Below are 20,029 nucleotides of genomic sequence, written 5' to 3'. Positions count from 1 at the left end.
AGGCATAATAAGGGAAACAGTAAATATAGTTTTAAGCAAAAATCACATTATAACTATATGGAAGAGATAAAAAAGGGAAATAGAGAAAATGAAGATATAAAAGATAATTTCTGGCAAGGTGCAATGTCTTACTCCTATAGTCCCAGCTACTCAGGAGGCTAAGGTAGAAGGACCACAAGTTTGAATCCAACCTGGCAAACTGGCAAGATCCTGTCTCAAAATAAAATTTTAAAAAGAGCTGGAGACAGAGCTTACTGGTAGAGTATCCCTGGGTACAATTCCCAGTACCACACACACACACACACACAAAAAGACTCAAGAGTTAGAAGTATTTACTTATTACTCAGCACTGTGGAAATGTATACAGGCTGCAAAAGACCACTAAAAGCTACAAATGATTGCTTCTGGGAAGACAAATCCGTGGGAGGCATGAACTGTTATGGTAATGTTTTTTAGTATAATTTGAACTACATGCATGCATTAATTTGATAAAATTTAATTTTCTTCAAAAATAGGGATTATCAACATCCTAAATAAAGAAGAAACCACAGAGTTTATTCTAGAAAACTGTTAGTGCTGAAGTGGCAAGGAAATGCAGGTGTGGACACTGCAGAGAAAAAGCAGGACCTCCTCCTCACCAGTCCTGTGGAACTAGACAGGTCACCCAGGCAGTTTTCAACTCTGCAAAACTGGACTAATAATAGCACTTACTTCACAGGGTTTTGCAAGGTTTCAATGACAATGGAAACAAATATTGCAAAATGCACTGTGCTGGGCCCAGGTAGGGGATACAGGTAACTCTGTCCCTCCAGCAGTGTTCTCAGCCTGGTGCTGCAGGGTTCTAGGGAAGGCAGAGAACTGTCTATGGGAATCCCAATCCCAAAGAAGCTGTTTAGCTGGGTGGGGTAGATGAATGCCCCAAAATCAGGAAATGTCACAGCTGGAAATCACCCATGCCCTTGACTAACTGAGAAAATGGGCTCTCAAAGGAAGCTGGGATAGGGACCCTTGACCTGGTGGCTGTGTAGCTGGGAGGGGTAGAGACCCATGGAGGTGGATATTCTGCAGGCCCTGAGGCAGGTCAGTCCCTGCAACTAGGCTGTGCTTTGGTGAGGGGAGGGAATGACTCCTGGAGCCAACTTCCCAGTGCTCCCAGCTCCCATTCTCTGCTTCCTAGTTTGCCAAAATTACTCCAAATTCTACCATGGAGCTCAGTGAAATACAAACAACCGTAGTCTTAATTCCTAAAACTTGCATAGTACTTACTTGTATGCCAGGTACTGTTCCAAATGCTTTGCATGTATTAACTCAGTTTTACAATCCTATGAAATTCATTGTATTATTGTTCCCACTTTTCAGATGAGGCAGCTAAGAAGTGATATAAGCTACTTAATACCATATACTACAAAGGAGCTGAGCCAGGATTCCAAGTCAGGCAGTTTGCCTCTAGGATCTACAATCAGAATTACCACATCATTGCCTCTCAGGCTTGACACTTGCAAGCCACAAACTACTCAACTGTGAAAATGGGGCATTCAGAGAGATGGCTTCAAAGATCAACTCATCAGGGATGTAAATATGCCTGAGGGTGAGGAAACTTTACTAAGGACAGATTTTGAAGAATAACAGTGTATATATGGGACTCCAGAAGGGGAGGAGAAAGGGACACTGGCCCACACAGAGAGATCAAACTGGAGACAAAGCTGGAAAGCAAATGTCAACTTGCACAGTTTTGTACACATGACCCATCACCCCGCCACACCTGTCCCCCCAGCCACCCTGGACCCTGCTCCATGCAGAGGCCTTGGCATGGACCATAGACAGTCTCATTACCTGTGACAATGCAGGTGAACCTGACGTCGCTGTCCTCGGACACAGCCCGGGACTTGAGTGTGGTTTCGAATAGTGGCTGGGTCTCCTCTGTTAGCTGAGCAATGATGGAGCAGAAGGTGCTCCTAGGAAAGGCAAAGAGCTGTTCAGAGCGGCCCTCCCCCAGGAAACTTACGATAGCCTGAACTTGTCCAGGACAGCTTAAATCTTACCATGTCTGTCTGTCATCCTATGGCCAGAGCTCCAGCCCTTTCTTTCTTCAAGGAAGCCTGGGCCTCTTGGCCAGGTGGGGTAGGGATGGTACCAAGGTGTTGGATGAAATCTTGACCCACACCCATCACAACAGGCAGGCTGCTGCCCATAGGCTCCTGGTCCCCAAACAGGGCCTTGGACCAGCACCGGAAAGCCAGGGGTGAGTCTCCTGCTCCATCCCTGGACACCACATGCTGAAGTGAAAACAGGGCTGGCAGATCCAGGACCAACCAGTGGGCTGCCAAGCCAAACAGACCCACTCTTGCAAAAGCCAGAGACTCTTAGTGCCCCTGTGATGGTCCATCTCCCAGAATTCAGGGTCACCCATGGGCTTACTGAGTTCAGAACAAACTCACCAAAACTGCTCAAGGCTTATGGTCCACTCTTTCCTGGACACAGGAAGCAAACCAAACCACAGTGCCAACCCCTTTCACGGGCCAGCAGACACAGTGCGTTCCCAGGCATGAAGCGCAACCACATAGACAGGTGGTGTGGTGCTCAAGCTGTGCCCAGCCCCCCTCCCCCTCCCAGGCACACACCCTCTGTGAGCAGCAGGGACAATGAGGGGAAAGAGTGGGCAGAGCAGGAGGAACTGTGGAGGAAGACAAACATTCAAAGGTGCCTTTTTCCAGGTCTCGGAGGAAGAGGTGGTCCCCCAAGGGCAACGGTCATCTGTCTGTGACTCTCCATCAGGGGTGGAGTGAGTTTATGGGAGCACAAGCAACCTAAGTACTTTTCAGGGAAGAGCTCTACATTCAGTGTATCTTTTCTGTGAATATTGTTCTGGACTTGAGTTTGAGGAGAAAGGTTGAGACCCAGGAAGAGCGTCTCAAATCAAAAAAGACTTCTGGATTGATGGGGGTCTACTGTAGCTTTTCCACAGACACTGGGGCATTCAGGGAGTTGACAGGAGGCCTCCCCCAAAAAATTCTATTGAGGATGGGGATCCCAACTTCTCACACACCTGCACACTGCACAGCTGTAGTCAGATGCATTCTGAACATTCTCTGCAGTACCCTCTCACCTAGAACTCACCTGTCCAATAAGCTAAGTCACTCAAACAGAGTGTCTTTTGAGACCGAAGCTATCAACTCTTTGAACACTCAGAAAATATTAACATCTAGAAATGTTTCTTGCTGCTGTCATACTGATAGCAATTTCTGACTGGGAAAAATACCAAACTTCCATTAACACTTTCTAGAAAATTCCAGGCCAAATGTAATTCAATGTCTATGATTCTGTAACTAATTCAAAACATCCCTAAGTATGACCCCCTACAGAATTTATATCCTATCTCATCTGTGTACAAGTCTGGATCTAATATTCTGCTTAGACTCTTAGGGAGAAAGCTCTTGGGCAAGTCTAAGAAAATCATTTCACTACTGGATAAGTAAGGAAACTGCTTCAAGAAAATTTGCAGAGATAAGTACTCATGCTAGACTCATTTTGAATGGAATGAAAACTTTTCTTGAATTTTCCTCACAAAGACCTAAACTATATCATAAAATCGTTTATATTAGGGCTGGGGATGTGGATCAAGTGGTAGTGCGCTCGCCTGGCATGCGTGCGGCCCGGGTTCGATCCTCAGCACCACATACAAACAAAGGTGTTGTGTCTGCCAAAAACTAAAAAATAAATATTAAAAAAATTCTCTCTCTCTCTCTCTCTCTCTCTCTCTCTCTCTCTCTCTCTCTCTCTCTCCTCTATCTTTAAAAAAAATAGTTTATATTAGAAAACCATAGGTAAACTAAGTGTGGCTAGAAAGCCCTCCCTCTAGGGAAGTGGGCTTGGGATGCATCTGGGGAGACAGGGAAAATCACTGTATACACTGTCATATTCTGCTGAATGTCTATAGCTTCTTGTTCCTATCCTCCAAACCATTCAGATGTGCATGGACTGAGTGTGCTCCATCAGGTCCCCTAGAAAGCAGGGAGGTCTGTGCACATCTGGGAGTGATCTTTCCAATCCTGACATCTCTGAGTCTTTCCCACTCCATGACTTCATAAGGACATCACTCACTGATCACATGTCTCCAAAGAACATCAGAATCGTTGGTTTTCATGATGTTCAATGGAACCTAACCTTGCTCTTAGATTTGGTAGGTACCAGATCCTTTCTCTTTCAGCACTTCCACACTCTTTGAATCAGTTGGGATATACTCTTTTCCAACCCTGAGCCACCCAGAACAAAGTTTCCTCGATGTTCATCAACATCAAGGACATGTGCTTAGTAGGCACTAACCATGCCTGTAGACATGGTTAACTACTCAGAAAACATCCTCTGTCATGAAAAGGTAGCCACTCTCCCTGAATCTTCTGGAGTCTGGGATGGGGCCATGGGGTGGGAAGTAGCCAGGAAATGTTCCCACTGTGATGGTAACAGTTTAGACAGGGGTAGAGAGTTGTCCCCAGCTTGGGAGGCAAGAGGACAAACAGTCTTTCCACTAGTAAACATCAACCGTGGGCTTGCTCAGGCCCTGCCCTGGCTCTGCAGCAGGTTGAGAACAAGCTAATGCAGGAATACAGTAATATGATATTCTCTGATTTCACGGAGTTCACAGTCTGCAGCAGCGGAGAGGAGTCAAGAAAAGGAAAAACTCAGAGAAAGAGAAGGTGAAAGAAGAACTTAAGGGACTGTGGGAAAATATAAATGTTAAAGGCAGGAGCCATGGTTAGAAGATGAATAAGGTGTCAAACCTAGATATGTAGTTACAAAAAACATGAAAACTTAGGATGAGGAAGGAGTGGGTCATGTGACTGGTGGCTCTCTGCTCTGTTCTCATGGTATCTGTCCCAAAGGCAAAGAGAGGTCACTGCAGGCATCTGAGAGCCCTGCCCATATCTCTATTCCTGGGTCCCTGTGCCCCTTTGAAATGGCCCATGCAAGCATCATCTCTGGTTCCTGTCCATGCTCACGTGAGTACCCTCTCACCTCCCACCCTCCCCTCAACCCATGCAGTCTGGTTAGCGCACAAGCAGTCACCCATTGGCCCCTCAAGGCCCAGACCCAAGAAAAAAGCAGTCCGAGAAATGTAATGCAATGTGCATTTACCTTCCAGAGCTGGGGTGAGACAACCGGTTGCTTGATAAGCTAAGCAAAAACAGCAAATGGAATCATTAGGCCAAAAAAGCAAAGAGAGGATGAGGCAAAATCAACAACAGTCGCGAAGTATTAATCGGCCACCATCTGGGGCCCCGGAGGCCTTTCTATTAAAAGGGACCAGCTGTCTTAGTTGGCTTGCTCCAGTTAGCAAGTGGCCTCACCACTGGACACCAATGTATCTGAAACCAAGAGCTGGTTAAAGGCAGCAGAGTCCAGAAAAACGGTTAGGCAGGAAGGAGGTCCTTGGGGCTGAGCTGGGAGAGAGGTGTGCCTGGGGCACTTGGGTCTCTGTCCTCAGAAGGAGCCTTTGCCAATTCCCCAGCACACAGCACACCAGGCTGGGGGCAGCTCCTGCTTCCACTCTCCGCCTTTTGAGAGGGAGAGCCTCGTTCCTGGAAATTCCCTTCACAAGCTAAGAAGAAGACAGGTGGTTTGGAGAACACCCACTATTAATATGTTAAAGTTGGTTAAAGAGCAAGGCAAACCAGCTGGGAGAGTGAAGAAGAGGAGAAAAAACAAAGCAGTTAATCCAGCAGGAGCCCCGAGGGACCCAGATTGCTCAAACCAACAGGAGGCCCCTCCAAGCTTGAGGCACTGATCACCCTCCTGCCTGGGGCACTAACCAGGGCCTGGTTGTGCACCAAGCGAGGAGGCCCCACACAAGGCTGCTCCAAGGGAACTCTAGGCCCTTGGTAGGAACCTGACTTCTACCTCTCCCTCTCCCTTTTCTAACACAAATATCTCCTGTGGAGCCCTGGACCTCAGCTCTTTGGGAGATGGCCAAGGCCACCAGCCCATATCCCCTCCAGCTGCAGAAATACTCTCCCTTCCTTTTTGACAGCCCAGCCTGTACAATGGCAATTGTGATCTACATTTCTAACCACAGAAAGCTCTAAGACTGCATACAACATCTGCCCATGACTACTTGTTGTTGTTTTTGTTTTATAGGTCTCTCTCTCTCTACCAGGGATTGAATTCAGGGGCATTTGGCCACGGAGCCACATCCCCAGCCCTATTTTGTATTTTATTTAGAGACAGGGTCTCCCTGAGTTACTTAGCACCCTGCTATTGCTGAGGCTGGCTTTGAACCCATGATCCTCCTGTCTCAGCCTCCTGAGCCACTGGGATTACAGGCGTGAGCTATTGTGCCTGCCTTTTTTTCTCCTTCCTTCCTTCCTTCCTTCCTTCCTTCCTTCCTTCCTTCCTTCCTTCCTTCCTTCCTTCCCTCCTTCCTTCCTTCCTTCCTTTTCGTACTGGGGATTGAACTCAGGGGTGCTCTACGACTGAGCCACATTCCCAGTCCTTTTATTTTTTATATTGAAACCACCAGGTCTCACTAAGCTTCCTGGGCTATCCTTGAATTTGTGATTTTCCTGCCTCAGCTTCCAGAATAGCTGGGATTACAGGTATGCACCACTGCGTTTGGCATGGGTTTGGTTTTGCGGTCATAAAGAAATGACCTTAGCTGGGCATGGTGGCACATGCCTGTAATCCCAGCAACTCAGGGCTGAGGCAGGAGAATGGCAAGTTCCAGGCCAGCCTCAGCAATTTAGTGAGACCCTGCCTCAAAATCAAAAGTAAAAGGGCATGGTGGAGCACACCCACAATCCCAGTGATTTGGGAGACTGAGGCAGGAGAATCACAAGTTAAAAGCCAGCCTCAGCAACTTAGTGATACCTTAAGCAACTTAAGGAGACTATATATATATATATATTTGGCTCAGTGGTTAAATACCCCTAGGTTCAATCCCTGGTACCAAAAAATAAAATAAAAGGGATGGGGATGTAGTAGAGTAACCCAAGTTTCAATCCCCAGTACCACCAAAAGAAAACACACACACAAAACAAACAAACAAACAAAACCCATGTATCCTGTTCCTTAAAACCTGGCTTTCCCTCCAATACTCCTGGTTTTGTATATACCACCAGCATTCTCTCAAATTCCTAAGATCAAAATATACCATCTTGGACTCCTTCTCTCCTTCATGCCTCAAATCTAGTCAGGCAGTAATTCTCAGCCTTTTTCTCTTTCTCTCTGCTCCTACTGTTGGACTCTGATCTAGATCCTCATGGCTCCATGTTTGATGATCACCTCAGTCTCCTTCCTCTTTAACCCCAAACTCCACCTCTGAACAAAATGCTGCAGGATCAGCATTATATTGAGTCCCAACTCCCTGACTCTGTATTTAAGGCCCTCCTTGATCTGCTCTCAGCCACACTACAACTACGGTTCTCTCACTTTCCCAATGGAACTCGGGTTCCATGGAGCCAGACCTGTCCCTGATTGGCATAGTTGTGTCCATGGCCTTTACTTTTGTCCTCCCAGCTCTAAAAGTCCTCTCTCCTTCCTTCTGTTCAACTAAGTCCTACCCATCAAGCCTTCAAATCTAGATCTTTTTGTAGTTTCTGTAGCTCCTAGCACAGTGCCAGGCATACAATACATATTCAACCCACGTTCTCTGAAAAGAGAGGGGGAAAGGAGAGAGAAAGGAAGAAGGGGGAAGGGAAGACAGGGAGGGGAGAAGTGTAAGATCGCATTTGTCAAACAGGAAGGGTCCTGTCCCCCAGAGGGAGCTGCTGCTCCAGAAAAAAATGGTAAGAAGGAGCAAGAATGCAGCTGCTTTTGCTCAGAGCCTTAAAAATCCTCTGGAGGCTGTGTGGGCGAACTTCCCTTGGTTCTGAGGCACTGGCCAACTCCATCCTTTCCTGGACCATAAACTTCCTTTGTCTCTCTTCTTAGAAATGAGATATTTCTCCTTCTTTGGGTTTGGATTTCTTCCCTGGGAAGGAGAGGGGGAGAGTCAGCTTTCTAAATTAGAGAGGAAATGACAAGTTCCACCTGCACGTGGGCATGGGACTGAACTAGAATAATGAGCCCTCCCACCAGCTCTCTCCAGGCTGTTTGTGAAGCTCTGCATCCTGGCCCCAAGTCCTGCTTTCTCTAGGTCTTGCTCTTACATGTTAGATCAGGAGGAATCCTGGGCTGATGGAGCTCCTTGTCTTCAGAAGGTAGAAGACCTGCCAGTACCCCATTGGCTCTGGCCCCGGCAGGGAGCTCCACATTTGCTGTCTTTGAGGAGTTCTGAATCAGAGAAATCAAATGTTGGGGCAGAAAGACTTTATTTAAAGAGTTCTTTGTGTTGCTTTCATATTTTAGAATGGGAATTCAAGGCCCAGGAAAGAAAGGTGTCTGCATAAAGAAGTAAAGTAGACCTGGGGAGGGAACAAGGAGTATCATAGAAGCTGGGGGCCTGCCGTTCTTTCTGAATTTCATAAAAGACATGGAAAGTCCTGGCCTAAGGACTCAGTTGCCCTAACCCTAGACATCCAACCCTAAAGAATAACAAAGCTTGTTTTGGAGCTATCTTTAATAACATGATAGTTCTGCTGTTCCTCTGAGTCTACCAGGACCTGGGACTCCATGAAATGAAATGAAATTTCTACCTATAGGCATACCAACCTGAATGTGCCCGATCTCATCTGAAATAAAATGTCTGTGTGTCCCATAAAAGCAAATTCATCATAAATGCTTTCACTTTTCATCCTATTCTAGGAAGCCATATGCCACTTTCCTATAGGAGCGAGGTCCTACGGGCTGGGTGACTGAAGAGGCTTGGCCTCTCAGTCCAGACAGCTTGGTGGAACTCTCTACACACCTTTAACCTCAGTAAGTATCCTTGAGCTGACATTGGACTGGAAACCCCTCCAAGGGTCTTGGGGCAGAGGGAAGGAAGATGTGCATAGGGACATAGAATCTAGACTGGGACCAAGGCTTCTGGAGCCTCAGCCATTGCCCAGCTACTCATAGACTCTCAGGGAGAACCCACACTCACAAGGACCCTTGAGAATAATGCCCCAAGAGCTCCATGTAAAAGTACACCCAGAAAATGTTTGGTCTCAAGGTAGACCCAGTTGAGTGGAGTCAAGAGTGAGTGGGGGGCAGAACTTTGCCTTACAGTTAGGACCCTGGGATAGTCAAGGCTCAACTGGACTGGAGCCAGATATAGTTGACAAGGTCCTTAAAGGACCCTCTTTCTCCCTTGGGCACTCTACCCATCCCCACAGGCAGTCAGGCTGTTCTGAGGGACAGCAGACTCTGTGGTGCCTCCTCCAGCTGGCCCTCCCCAGGCAGTCCCATTCATATTGTCCCCTCTTTGGCCAAAGGCTCTTCCCGAGGCCAAATAATTCTTTCTCCTTGTCTCACAGAACCTGTGGAGGGGGTGGGGTAGGGGTCCAGTTGTGTCCAGTTGGCAGGAAACAGAAAACTACAGGGGCATAGCATAGTCCAAAATCCAAGACTGAAAAACCTTCTTTCCCACTGTGCCTATCCTGTCCCTCTAAAGGCAAAGAGACTCCTTTTGGATGTGGGGACGTAGCTCAGTGGTAGAGCACTTGACTAGCATGTGTAAGGCCCTGGGTTCAACCCTCAGGTTCAATCCTTTTACGAGAATCCCCATTCAGGTCCAAGGGGCCTTGAGACTGCCACTTCTTTCCCACCTGCTGCTCTCTGGCTGACACACTACTTTGAGTACATCAAATATGCAATGAAAATGTCCATCACACAACTGCTCAGCCAGACAGCAGCACTGCGTCCACTCTCCAGCCTTGTTCCTAACAGTCTTCCCCAATCCACCTGGATTTTGAACCACCTTTCCTTCTCTTCCTCATCACTGCTCTAAGAAGAATTCTGCTTTCTTTCTCCTTGTTGCACTGGTATTGGACAAGGCCAGAAGCAGGTGACAGACCCCAGATAAGCCAGGTATGGTAGTGCACACCTATATCCCAGTGCCTCTGGAGGCTGAGACAGGAGATCTTAAATTCGAAACCAGCCTGGGCAATTTAGGGAAACCTATATCAAAATAAATAAATAAATAAAAGGGCTGGAGATGTGGCTCAGTGGTAGAGCACTTCTGGGTTCAATCCCCATTACTAAAAACAAAAAAATTTTAAAAGCCCAGACAAGTCACTGTGACAAATGTGAGGCCTCCACAGGGAGTGCCCTTCATTAAAGACCAGAACAAATGACCACATTTCATTCCCGTGTTTAAGTAGAGACAGTACTTAAGAGGAAGGGGCATTTTTTCCTGGCAGCCAGGGACCTTCTCAAGTCTGACTCAGTCACTAACAGGAGCCCTCAGCCCTGCCCCAGGCATGTGACACCATTTGACGTGTTTTATGCAGAAACAGGTTCCGGTTACATTTGAACTTTTCCAACTCCAAGGTCAATAGGACTCAGCCAATCCTAGAGGAAGTGCCCAGGACTTTTCCCGAACGTCCTTGATGTCTGTTTTTATGCTGTTTAATGAAGGGAGAATAACAGATCTCTAGACAGTGTCTCACAGTAAAGTCTATTTTCTGCATAAAACACGTCAAATGGTCACAACAAATTCTGAGCAGGAAGCAACACTACCCCAATAGCCAAACCATCACATTCCCCTTTGAAAACAGACTCCAGAGTGAAAGGAAACTTAGTTGCCCAGAATGGGCAGGAAGTGTCTGTCTCCTGGCAATACATGTATCCTTCTCAGTGCCTGTATGCTTGTCAGTTGTCTGTGTGTCGGTATATCTGTGGGCAGCCTCCTCCTAAAACAAAGTCTCCATACTCTTTACCTCTGGGAAGACCAGTGAAGGGCTCATCAATTCCACCCCTCTCTGGCACCTCACCCCCACCCCCAACAGGGCAGGACAATTGGCTCCCTCAGAGCTTCAGGTCCTCAATCCCTGGTATCCCAGATAGGAACCAGCCCTTGATTCCACCCCTTCATCTCACCAGCCCTGATATAGACCCTGGGAAGAAGACCAATGCCTTGGGCCCAGAGGAGGACCCTTACTTATTACAAGGTTTCTTTCTTCCTGGTCTATGTCCCCCACCCTGAGCTAATCAGGTCCCATTCAGGGCAGTCCCCCGTCCCTCTCCCCAGCCACCAGTGCGCTCCCCCTCCCTACCACCAGGGAGGAATTTCAGCCACTCCGACTTTCCTTATCGCTAGCTCTGGAATCCAGTCCCAGGGAGTAGCCGGGTGTGGGGTGGGGAGATAAGGAAAACCTTCAGGCCCTGTGAAATCCCCCAAATAGGGCCTTGCTCCTCTCTTGGGCCTCTCAGTTGCCAGAGGCCTGAGGCCCTTGAGCCTCAAGGGGTCAGGAGAAGCCATGAGGGGCATTCTGGCCTGTCCCTGTCCCTGTCTCCAAGCCTTAGGCTTTAGGCTGAGCGCTCGAGGGCGCGGGCCCCACCCAGGTCTCCAAGGAGGAGCAGCCCGAGCCAGCAGGGGCGCAGGCGGCACCCTGAGCCTCGCCCGCCCTAGAGGAGCCCTACCCGGCGCTGCCCACCCCCTCGGCGCTATTCACCTGGTCTCGGGTCGCACGCTGAGCAGGTAGCTGCGGCTGGCCGGGCTGGGGATCCACACCGGCCCATCGTCCTCGCCGTCGGGACCAGTCCCCGCCCGCGCGCCCAGGCCCCAGCCGCGACTGGGGACCCTCCGCGACCCCATGGCGCCGCCGCCCTGCCCGCCCTCCAGCCGGCCTCCAGCCCAGCCGCCGGCCCCTGCCGCCCGCGCGACGCTCCCCTATTTATAGCCCGAAACCGCGCCGTCACCTGCTGCTGTCCCTCCCCCGCCGGCCCGCCACGGCATGCCTGGAGGGGCCGGCGCCCAGTCCCTTGGCCACCCCTCCACTGACCCACGACGGCTGTCAAGCTGCGCTGGCTTGGCGGCGCAAAGCCCAGGGAGGAGGGAAGCGCTGTGCTTGAAACAGAACTGTGAATGGGCCCCTCAATGGAGACCCCACGACCCCCGCTGCTGTCCACACTCCTTTCTTGCTCCCTTCGGATTTTGCCAGTGAGGAACCTCCCGAAGCTGATTTCGAGAAGCAGCCCGGGGATGGGGAGCCAGGCATGCTGCTTGGGAGCTTGAACTAGATCCACAGGAGCCAAGGCGGTCTAAGATCCAGGCCTCTTGTGGCAGCAGCCCCACCCCCACCTTCATGACCCTTTAGACTGCTGGTCCACTTACACAAACCTAACCATCTCCATTGGTGACTCCCATCCTGGAGGCAGGAACTCTTCTGGATGTGTGTCTTGTGTCTTCCCCTATCTCTCCCAGGATCTAATATAAATCAGGGGCTTTAATAAATGCTTCTAGAGTAATCAAACCTCCTCCACCCTTTCAGCCTTTATTTCCCAGTACCAGGGCGGGAAATGGGTTGAGGACTAATAAAGCCCAGAAGAATAATTCTCATCCAACAATTGCCAGAGTGAAGTGCTAAGCACCGCCTAAACCTGTGCTGAATATTAGGAGTAACCATAATCTTTTTACTGGTCCTTCCTTTTCCTATATCGCTGAGTGCAACCAGAAAGTGTTTGGAGCTAAGTGAATATAATGGTTAGAAAGTGGGAATAAAGGAGTTCAACCCCTCAGTTCTCCAGGTTGCACCCACATCCCCATTCCTTTTGGAAATTGTTTTCCCCCTCTGCGTGGTTCCCAATGGCATCCCATCCCTGAGCTCAGCCAACTGACATTTGACCCAAACCAGGCTATTCATGGTACTCCATCTTCCTGACCACAGACACCAAACTGTGTCTGTGAAAGTTCTCCATCAAAACATTCTTTGCTGGAATTGGGAGTGAAAGCTGGTGTCTCTGTGGTAGAAAGCTATGAGATTCAACCTGTCCGCAGCCATACTTCCTACTATATGGAGGAGGCCAATCTTCATTGAGGAAGATGGAAGTCTTCAGCAGAGGAGAGGGCCACAGGGTCCTGAAAGCTTTCAGGTACTTTGTTGCAGGTGTTCCCAGATTTGTCAGCTTTGTCCTTGGCCTTCCTGCAGGTTGGCATTTCAACTTTTCCTTGGAATCTGAGTGCCAAAAAAAATCTCTCTTTTGCTCAAGCTACTTCAAATTAGGCTTCTATTGGTGGAATCTAAGAACTGACCAATACTAAAGTATTTTCTCCTAGGAGCCCAAATCCATCTCTTGATCACATGCCTCCATTCAGCCTGTTCTTGGGTCTTTGAAGGTGTGTGCATTAACATCCCTTTAGTCATCTACAGTGTGGTCCATCAAACATTTGAAAACCACTAAAAGTTTTGGTTCATTTGTTTAAATCAAGAGAGTATCAGGCTAGGGCAGCTGTGCTAGAAACAGGGATCACATGATCTCTGCCTGCAAGAAGCTTAAGTCTAATAGGGGAGACAGGCATATAAATAAAATACAACACAGGGTGAAACATACTATTACAAAACTATGTATAAGGGAACATTAAAGTACTAGAAAAGAGCCAAGTGTGGTTGTGTATGACTGTAATCCCAGCAACTCAGGAGGCTGAGGCAGGAGGATCACATGTTCAAGATCAGCCCCAGCAACTTAGAGAGACCCTGTCTGAACATAAAAAAAAAAATTTAAAAAGGACTAAGGATGTAGCTCAGTGGTAGAGCCCCTCTTGGTTGCTTTACCAGTGCCCCCCCCAAAAAAAAGAAAGAAAAAATAAGAAAGAGAAAAGAAAGTAATTCTGCCTGGAAATTTTATTTCCCTTCTTGTAATCCTGGAGATTGAACCCAGGGTGCTCTGCTGCTAAGCTGCATCCCACCCCTTTTTATTTTTTTATTTTGAGACAGGGTTTCACTAGTTGCTGAGGCTGACCTTGAACTTGCAATCCTCTTGCCTCAGTTACTAGGATTCTAGCTCTGTCTAGGGATTTAGTTAGGACAGTTTTTTTTTATTTTTTAAAAATTTTTTCATTGTAGTTGGACACCATACCCTTATTTTATGTATTTGTTTTTATATGATGCTGAGGATCAAACCCAGTGCCCCGCATGTGCTAGGCCAAAGCGCCACTACTGAGCCGCAACTCCAGCCCCTGGTTAGGACAGTCTTAAAAGGAAGGAGGTGGGCTGGGGTTGTGGCTCAGTGGTAGAGTGCTTGCCTAGCACATATGAGTTCAATCCTCAGCATCACATAAAGATATTGTGTTCACCTACAACTAAAAAATAAATAATTTTTTTTTAAGGAAGGAGGTAAATACTGAGAAAGATTTTGAAAACAGGTACTCACCAACTAGACTGTTGGCAGAATATTCCAGATAGAGGGGATGGTATGCATAAACATATAGCAGTATGCATGTCATTCAAGTGTGCAGAAGTGAACAAATGGAGGAGACTGAGTCTGGAGGCCTTGTATAGCACATTGTGGGATTGGACTTTCCCTCTAGGCCATTTCTCATGTAACAGTGGGTATGGTAGCCCTAGCTACCCTAGGTATATCCTCCAGCTCATCAGTTTTTTTTTTTTTTTTAATGTGGCCCCTGCAGAGGTTAGATTAGTGTAGCTATAACAAAATTAGCATCTCTCTGCTTTTGTACTCTACCCACTAATAACTTTCTTGGTGGTCTGTTTCAGACTCTCAAGTCTCTGGAATCATGGATGTGTGCCACTGTGCCCGGCTAGCTTTCATCTTTGTAAAAGGGAGTGGGGCATTCTATTTATTATCCTGAAGGTCATAGTTGCTCATTCAACAAGCACTTAAGCAACAACTAACTACTCCATGCCAGGCTTTATGCCAGGTGCTGAGGGTTCAGAAACTAATGTGGTCTAGTCTCTGCCCTTGAGACTCGATCTCTCAAACCTGAAGGAAAGATAGAAAAATTAAAACAGCCATAAATCCTTTGCTAGATATTTGTACATGATGCTAGAAGAGTCCAGAGGAGTGCATGCTCTGGTTCTCCGTAGGAATAATCGAGCACAATGCAGTCAGTGTTTGTCATTAAACATGAGCACTGATGAAGCGCTGTACGAACTTGCTACTTGTGCCAGCATCCCTCCTTCCAGTTGTTTCAAACTTCCTGGGGGCCCAGAGTAAACTGGATGCTTACTGTAGGAAAATGCTGGGCTACTGTTAACATACTTAGCCTACTGGGAAGCTGTTCCCTGCCAGAGCACAGTGGAGTCTCCCCAGATACTCTGGCTCTCTTACCTCAGCCCCTTTCACCAAGGTTTGGATGAATTTGAACATGACTTGTATTTTAACTTAGTTGCATCTTTTCTTCTTCCTACTCAGCTTTCTCCCTCCCAAAGCTAAGAAATGTCAAAGGAATATTTAATAATAAATTTAATAATAATAAATTGTAGTGAAGGGAAGGATAAATGTCTTAGGGAAAATTAACATTTGATATTTTTCATAGCTGTGGGGAGGGAAACAGGCAGGGGACAGAGCTATTAGAACAAGATGGCTGGGCTGGGGATGTGGCTCAAGCGGTAGCGCGCTCGCCTGGCATGTGTGCGGCCCGGGTTCGATCCTCAGCACCACATACAAACAAAGATGTTGTGTCTGCCGAAAACTAATAAATAAATATTAAAAAAAAAAAAAAAAGAACAAGATGGCTGAGAAGGCCAGAAGTTTGGGAGCCGTGAAAGGGACATTTAATAATTTAATAAATCCATCCTCCTTCGAAGCTTTGACCAGAGCATACTACGTTACCCAATACTTACCCCTGATTTATTTGTTGGTTTTGTGGTACTGGGGATTGAACCCAGGAATCCCTTTTGATTTTTTGGAGACAAGGTCTTGCTAAGTTGCTGAGGCTGTGCTGAGGAAAAGCTGCTAGAACTTGTGATTTTCCTGCCTCAGCTTTTACCCTCAATATTTATTAGCTATCAGGACATTATATCACATTTGTCACCACCCTCCACCTGAACTTATTAAAAACAATGACTGACTCACATAAAGTTCCACTGTGCTGCACCAGGCTCTGGCCCCCCACCATCATTCTAGCTCTTCTGATGACTTAGTCTGCCGCAGTCTTGGCTGGGCACAGAATCACGAGCCACTCAAGCAGGAACAAAACTTTATTTTGAAAAAGCCGCCAACACTCTCAGCGCCAGCAAGCAAAAAACCGGTCCTCCCACGCGGGCGTCTAACCGGAACCGCCGTCTCCCGGAACCTGGGGTCCCCCGGACCTCCCCCGGAATTTCCTCCTACTATCCTTCCCCAACCAATGGGAACTCTCCATGAGTCCCCGTAACATGAGTCCAGTAGTAGGCCAAGGTGAACAGCAGGAGCCCAATTTGCATATGAATGTAAATCTTAGCATAATAATACCTCAGTGGCTAGCTGGCTTTACAACCAAAGGTGCCATACATCATATATTTTGCTTGTGGCTCCTAGCATTAGTCAACCCCCCAGCAGCAGGTCCCTTGGCCTCATTCCCTCAAAGGCCTTCACTCTTACTAGCCTTTGGTAATCCAATCAAATGCCCACCACTAGAACCTTGTCACCAGGTCTTCCATCACCTCTAAAATGACACTCTGTTATCTTTCTACTTTCCAAGCCTGTCCTTGGCTTCAGGCCAGCTCTAGACCTCAACTCCCCACCCCTCACCTCTACACTCTCACATTCCTTCCTGACTTCTCTTATCCACTCTGACCACAAATGGACATAGTGGAGAGTGGACAGTAGCTTCAACTACCCTCTCCTCAGGGATTTCCTTTCACTTGCCCATTGACCTTCTATTAAACTAACCTTATTGGTGGAATCTGGAATCTGTGTGGCTACTTCTTGCTCTGGAGAGGGCCAACATTTCTAGTGTTCAATTTGAGGCTGGTCTCCTACAGTTTGGCAATCCTTTGACATTCTCCCAAGCTGACCTTTTTCTTTCCCTATAGCAAATATTTCAAAGAAGATTCCAACCTCCCTTTCCTCTTCCTCACTTCCAAGGGTCAACTGTTCCTTCAACACACAGGAAGAAATGAGGTCATTGGGCAAGAATGTCAACTCTGAAGGACAGGCTAGCTTTATCATTCCTGTGTCCCACCAACCTCTACTTTTTATTTTAAAATTTTTTTTAGATGTTGATGGACCTTTATTTTATTCATTTATTTATATGTGGTGCTAAGAATCGAACCCAGTGCCTCACACATGCTGGGCAAGAGCTCTACCACTGAGCTACAACTCCAGCCCCCCAACCTCTACTTTTAAATGTATTGTCGTTCCCTTTCCCAGCTCCCAAACTTCTGGCCTTCTCAGCCACTTTGCTCTAATAGCTTCTGTCCCCTGACTGGCTTTCCTCCCCACAGCTGTGAAGATTATCTAATGCTAATTTTTCCCTAAGACATTTATCCTTCCCTTCACTACCAAACTTCTCAAAAGAGCCCAAGGGTAACCAGTCACAATATCGAGCAGTAATGGGTTATCAGAATTGTGTTATAATGTGCAACCATTGGCTTTCAGAACAAGGCAGAAGCAATCCAATGGCTGGAGCTGTAACATAAGGTCAGAATCAGACATGCCCAACAAAAGTGACCAAATGTCAGTCCCTGAGGGTTAATTGACATGGAACTCCAAAGCCCAGACTTGGTTCCTGGCCGGGGAGAGGGGGAAGTGAAGGGAAGAACATATAGCTCTAGCTATGTGCCAGAGAGGAGATATGAGGCAGAAGCAGTCAGCATTGGCAGGAAGGGAACTTGGCCATCATTAAGTACTCCCCACCTCAATCCCCACCCTGCCCTTGCAGGGAGGGTCTCAGCACTATCTAGGGTACTCCTATAAAGGTGCCCCAGCCTATGCAAGGGCATCCCCAGTGGATGGAATATGCCCCTCTGCCAGGCATCCGTTTTCATTTTTAGGAGGATTTTCCTTTTATTCCAAGTCGAATTCTGTTCAGAGGCCCCATGGAGGTCTAGTTCCTTTTTGATAGAACAGCCCTGCAAAGGTATGAAAAGAGTGCCTATATTTCTTTTCCTGAAGAAATATCAAGTTCCTTCAACAGCTCCTTATGTTAAATGGCACTGTGAGCCCCATGCCATGCAGGATGTTCCTCTCTGGACATGTCTGCTTTGCCGATGTCCATCTCAGGCTACTGTGCTATATAAATGGTTACTCTTCACCTGTGAGCTTTACAGGGCAAAATGGACACAAGTATCACCAACTTCACTATGACTGGTAGATTTTTCAGGTCTTAATTTCTTTCTTTCTTTCTTTTTGGCACCTACATGGACTCATACTGAGGTGGCTTGTTCCATAAGCTGTGGCACAGGACTAGGAGAGACATCAGGGAGGACCTCCTCATGCATCATCATCGGCTTCCACTGCAGCCCTCAAAGTTCCCCCGACTAAATCAAACACCTGTGCACTCCCTCCAGATCTCCTCTTTCGGTTCTCCTTCTCTTGATTCCATTTATTCTAAAGTCAAATCTTGGCTCTAAGCTCAACAAAACCCAAATCTCTGCTGGTCCTGCCCTCCCACAGGAATCTACTCTCTTGCACTGCAAACAACCCTTTCTGCTGGCTGATCTGCAGTGCTCTTGACTGCCTGACTGATTTCTCCTGGAGCTGCCAGAGGTCTCAGCTCAGACAGCTGAGCCTCTGTTCCTGGAGGGTGGAACCTCCAGGTCCTGCTGCCCTGGGATGAGCTAGCTACTCTGGCATGTTTGAATCCAGGGACTGGTGATGTGGCCACAGCTGTGCTTGTGTAAGTGGACACCAATGAAAGGACTGCTGGCAACAAGAAACCACTCCTAATTCTATTTTGATTGAAAGGGGAGTTGGGGGCTCATGTTAGGGCTACCCCAGCTAGGGGTCCTCCCCAATCTACTTACTCTGATTCCACAATCAGACTGCCACAAACCTAGGCACTTTCCTGGTGAGAGGGTGACTCTGTGGTCAGGGGCAGCAATTAGTTAGATCCAGGATACAGCACATCTTCTTTAGAACCTAAGAAAGGTTGTTCTCAACCCATGCATCTCCAACCAGAGTGAACCAGCCTTTTTCCTTTAGGTTTTTTCCCAAGGGAACACGGCCCCGCCACTCCCCTCTCCGATCCGCACCGCCCCCCCCCACACACACACACACATACAGGGAAATTGAATGCAGGGGCCTCTGTCACTGAGTTATATCTCTAGCATTTTTTTAAATAGTACTGGGGATTGAATGTGGAGAAGGGGCACATTACCAATGAGGTACATCTCAGACCTTTATTTTTTATTTTGAGTAAGGGTCTCCCTAAGTTGCTAAAGTTGACCTCAAATTTGAGATCCTCCTGCCTCAGACTCCTGAGTAGCTGGGATTATAGGCTTGCACCTCCATGCGTGGTTGACTAAGGGAATGTTTTGTATCTCAGCCTTCCTTTTCCTCAACACCTGTATTTTTCTCACTCTTCTAAAAACTTGAATACCTCCCTGCCTCAGTTGCCATCATTACTGCCCACCCAAGGGATGCCATGGACAAATCAAGCCACTACCTCTTTCACTGTCTTAGGAGTCAAGTGCATTTTTTCCAAGCTTTAAACTCTGTTCAAACTCTCCTGCCTGTTCCTCACAACTTTTTTCTTTTGTAATGCTGGGAATGGAACAGCACCTTGAGTGTGCTAGGCAAGCACTCTACCACTGAGCTGTTCCCCAGCTTTTCTCAACTTTCTAACCCTTTCTCTGTCATCACCTCCATACTGTTCACTCAACCCCTCAACCTCTGTCTTTGTCTTTGCCCATTTTTAAGTCATATCCCAAGCCCTCTTCAAAATCAGTCAAGGAAAGAAATGTGAATCTTTCTCTATTGACAAAGAGCTTCTTAAAAAGCTATACCCACCCTCCTCAGATACCCAAAATATTCTGTCCTGACTATGCACAATGAATTTAGGGGGAGATTCTAAGCAGATTGGTCTGTGGACTAGGAAGACCCAGAGTAGAATAATTGTGTACAGTGTGTCCTGGGCTGTAATTGAGAAGAGAGGCTTGGAAACAATGGGGTTTCCCAGTTTAATGAATGGCAGGTGGAAGAGAATTTTAACCACTCTCTCAAATAAAAGCATATTCAGTAGTCCCCTTTTTCACAGAGAATAGAGGCAAAGGTGATGGGCTTCAATTTT

At 47.3% G+C, this 20,029-nt stretch overlaps 2 protein-coding genes across 5 annotated transcripts in view; one reads left to right on the top strand and one right to left on the bottom strand.

Moving 5' to 3' along the window:
- ALPK3 (alpha kinase 3) overlaps window positions 1-11,743 on the bottom strand; it is a 55,983-nt gene extending 44,240 nt beyond the window's left edge. For 2 of the 4 annotated variants that reach the window (XM_081290850.1, XM_081290853.1), the window contains exons 1-3: window positions 11,529-11,743; window positions 5,134-5,172; window positions 1,834-1,955 (exon numbers count right to left, since the gene is read on the bottom strand). In XM_081290850.1, coding sequence (XP_081146976.1) covers window positions 1,834-1,955; window positions 5,134-5,172; window positions 11,529-11,671 — 304 coding nt within the window. In that variant the 5' untranslated portion in view covers window positions 11,672-11,743. The remainder of the gene's footprint in view (window positions 1-1,833; window positions 1,956-5,133; window positions 5,173-11,528) is intronic. The other 2 variants (XM_081290851.1, XM_081290852.1) reach the window with 2 other exon arrangements.
- Window positions 981-20,029, top strand: part of ZNF774 (zinc finger protein 774) — a 286,859-nt gene continuing 267,810 nt past the window's right edge. The window contains exon 1 of the mRNA XM_081290889.1: window positions 981-990. The gene's annotated coding sequence lies outside the window, so the exon portion shown is untranslated. The remainder of the gene's footprint in view (window positions 991-20,029) is intronic.

The sequence above is a fragment of the Spermophilus citellus genome (assembly GCF_964194105.1).
Source record: "Spermophilus citellus genome assembly, chromosome: 4".
In the NCBI taxonomy this organism is placed as follows: Eukaryota; Metazoa; Chordata; class Mammalia; order Rodentia; family Sciuridae; genus Spermophilus; species Spermophilus citellus.
Note: the sequence above shows the minus strand (reverse complement) of the source record. Positions and strands in the feature narration are given on the sequence as shown.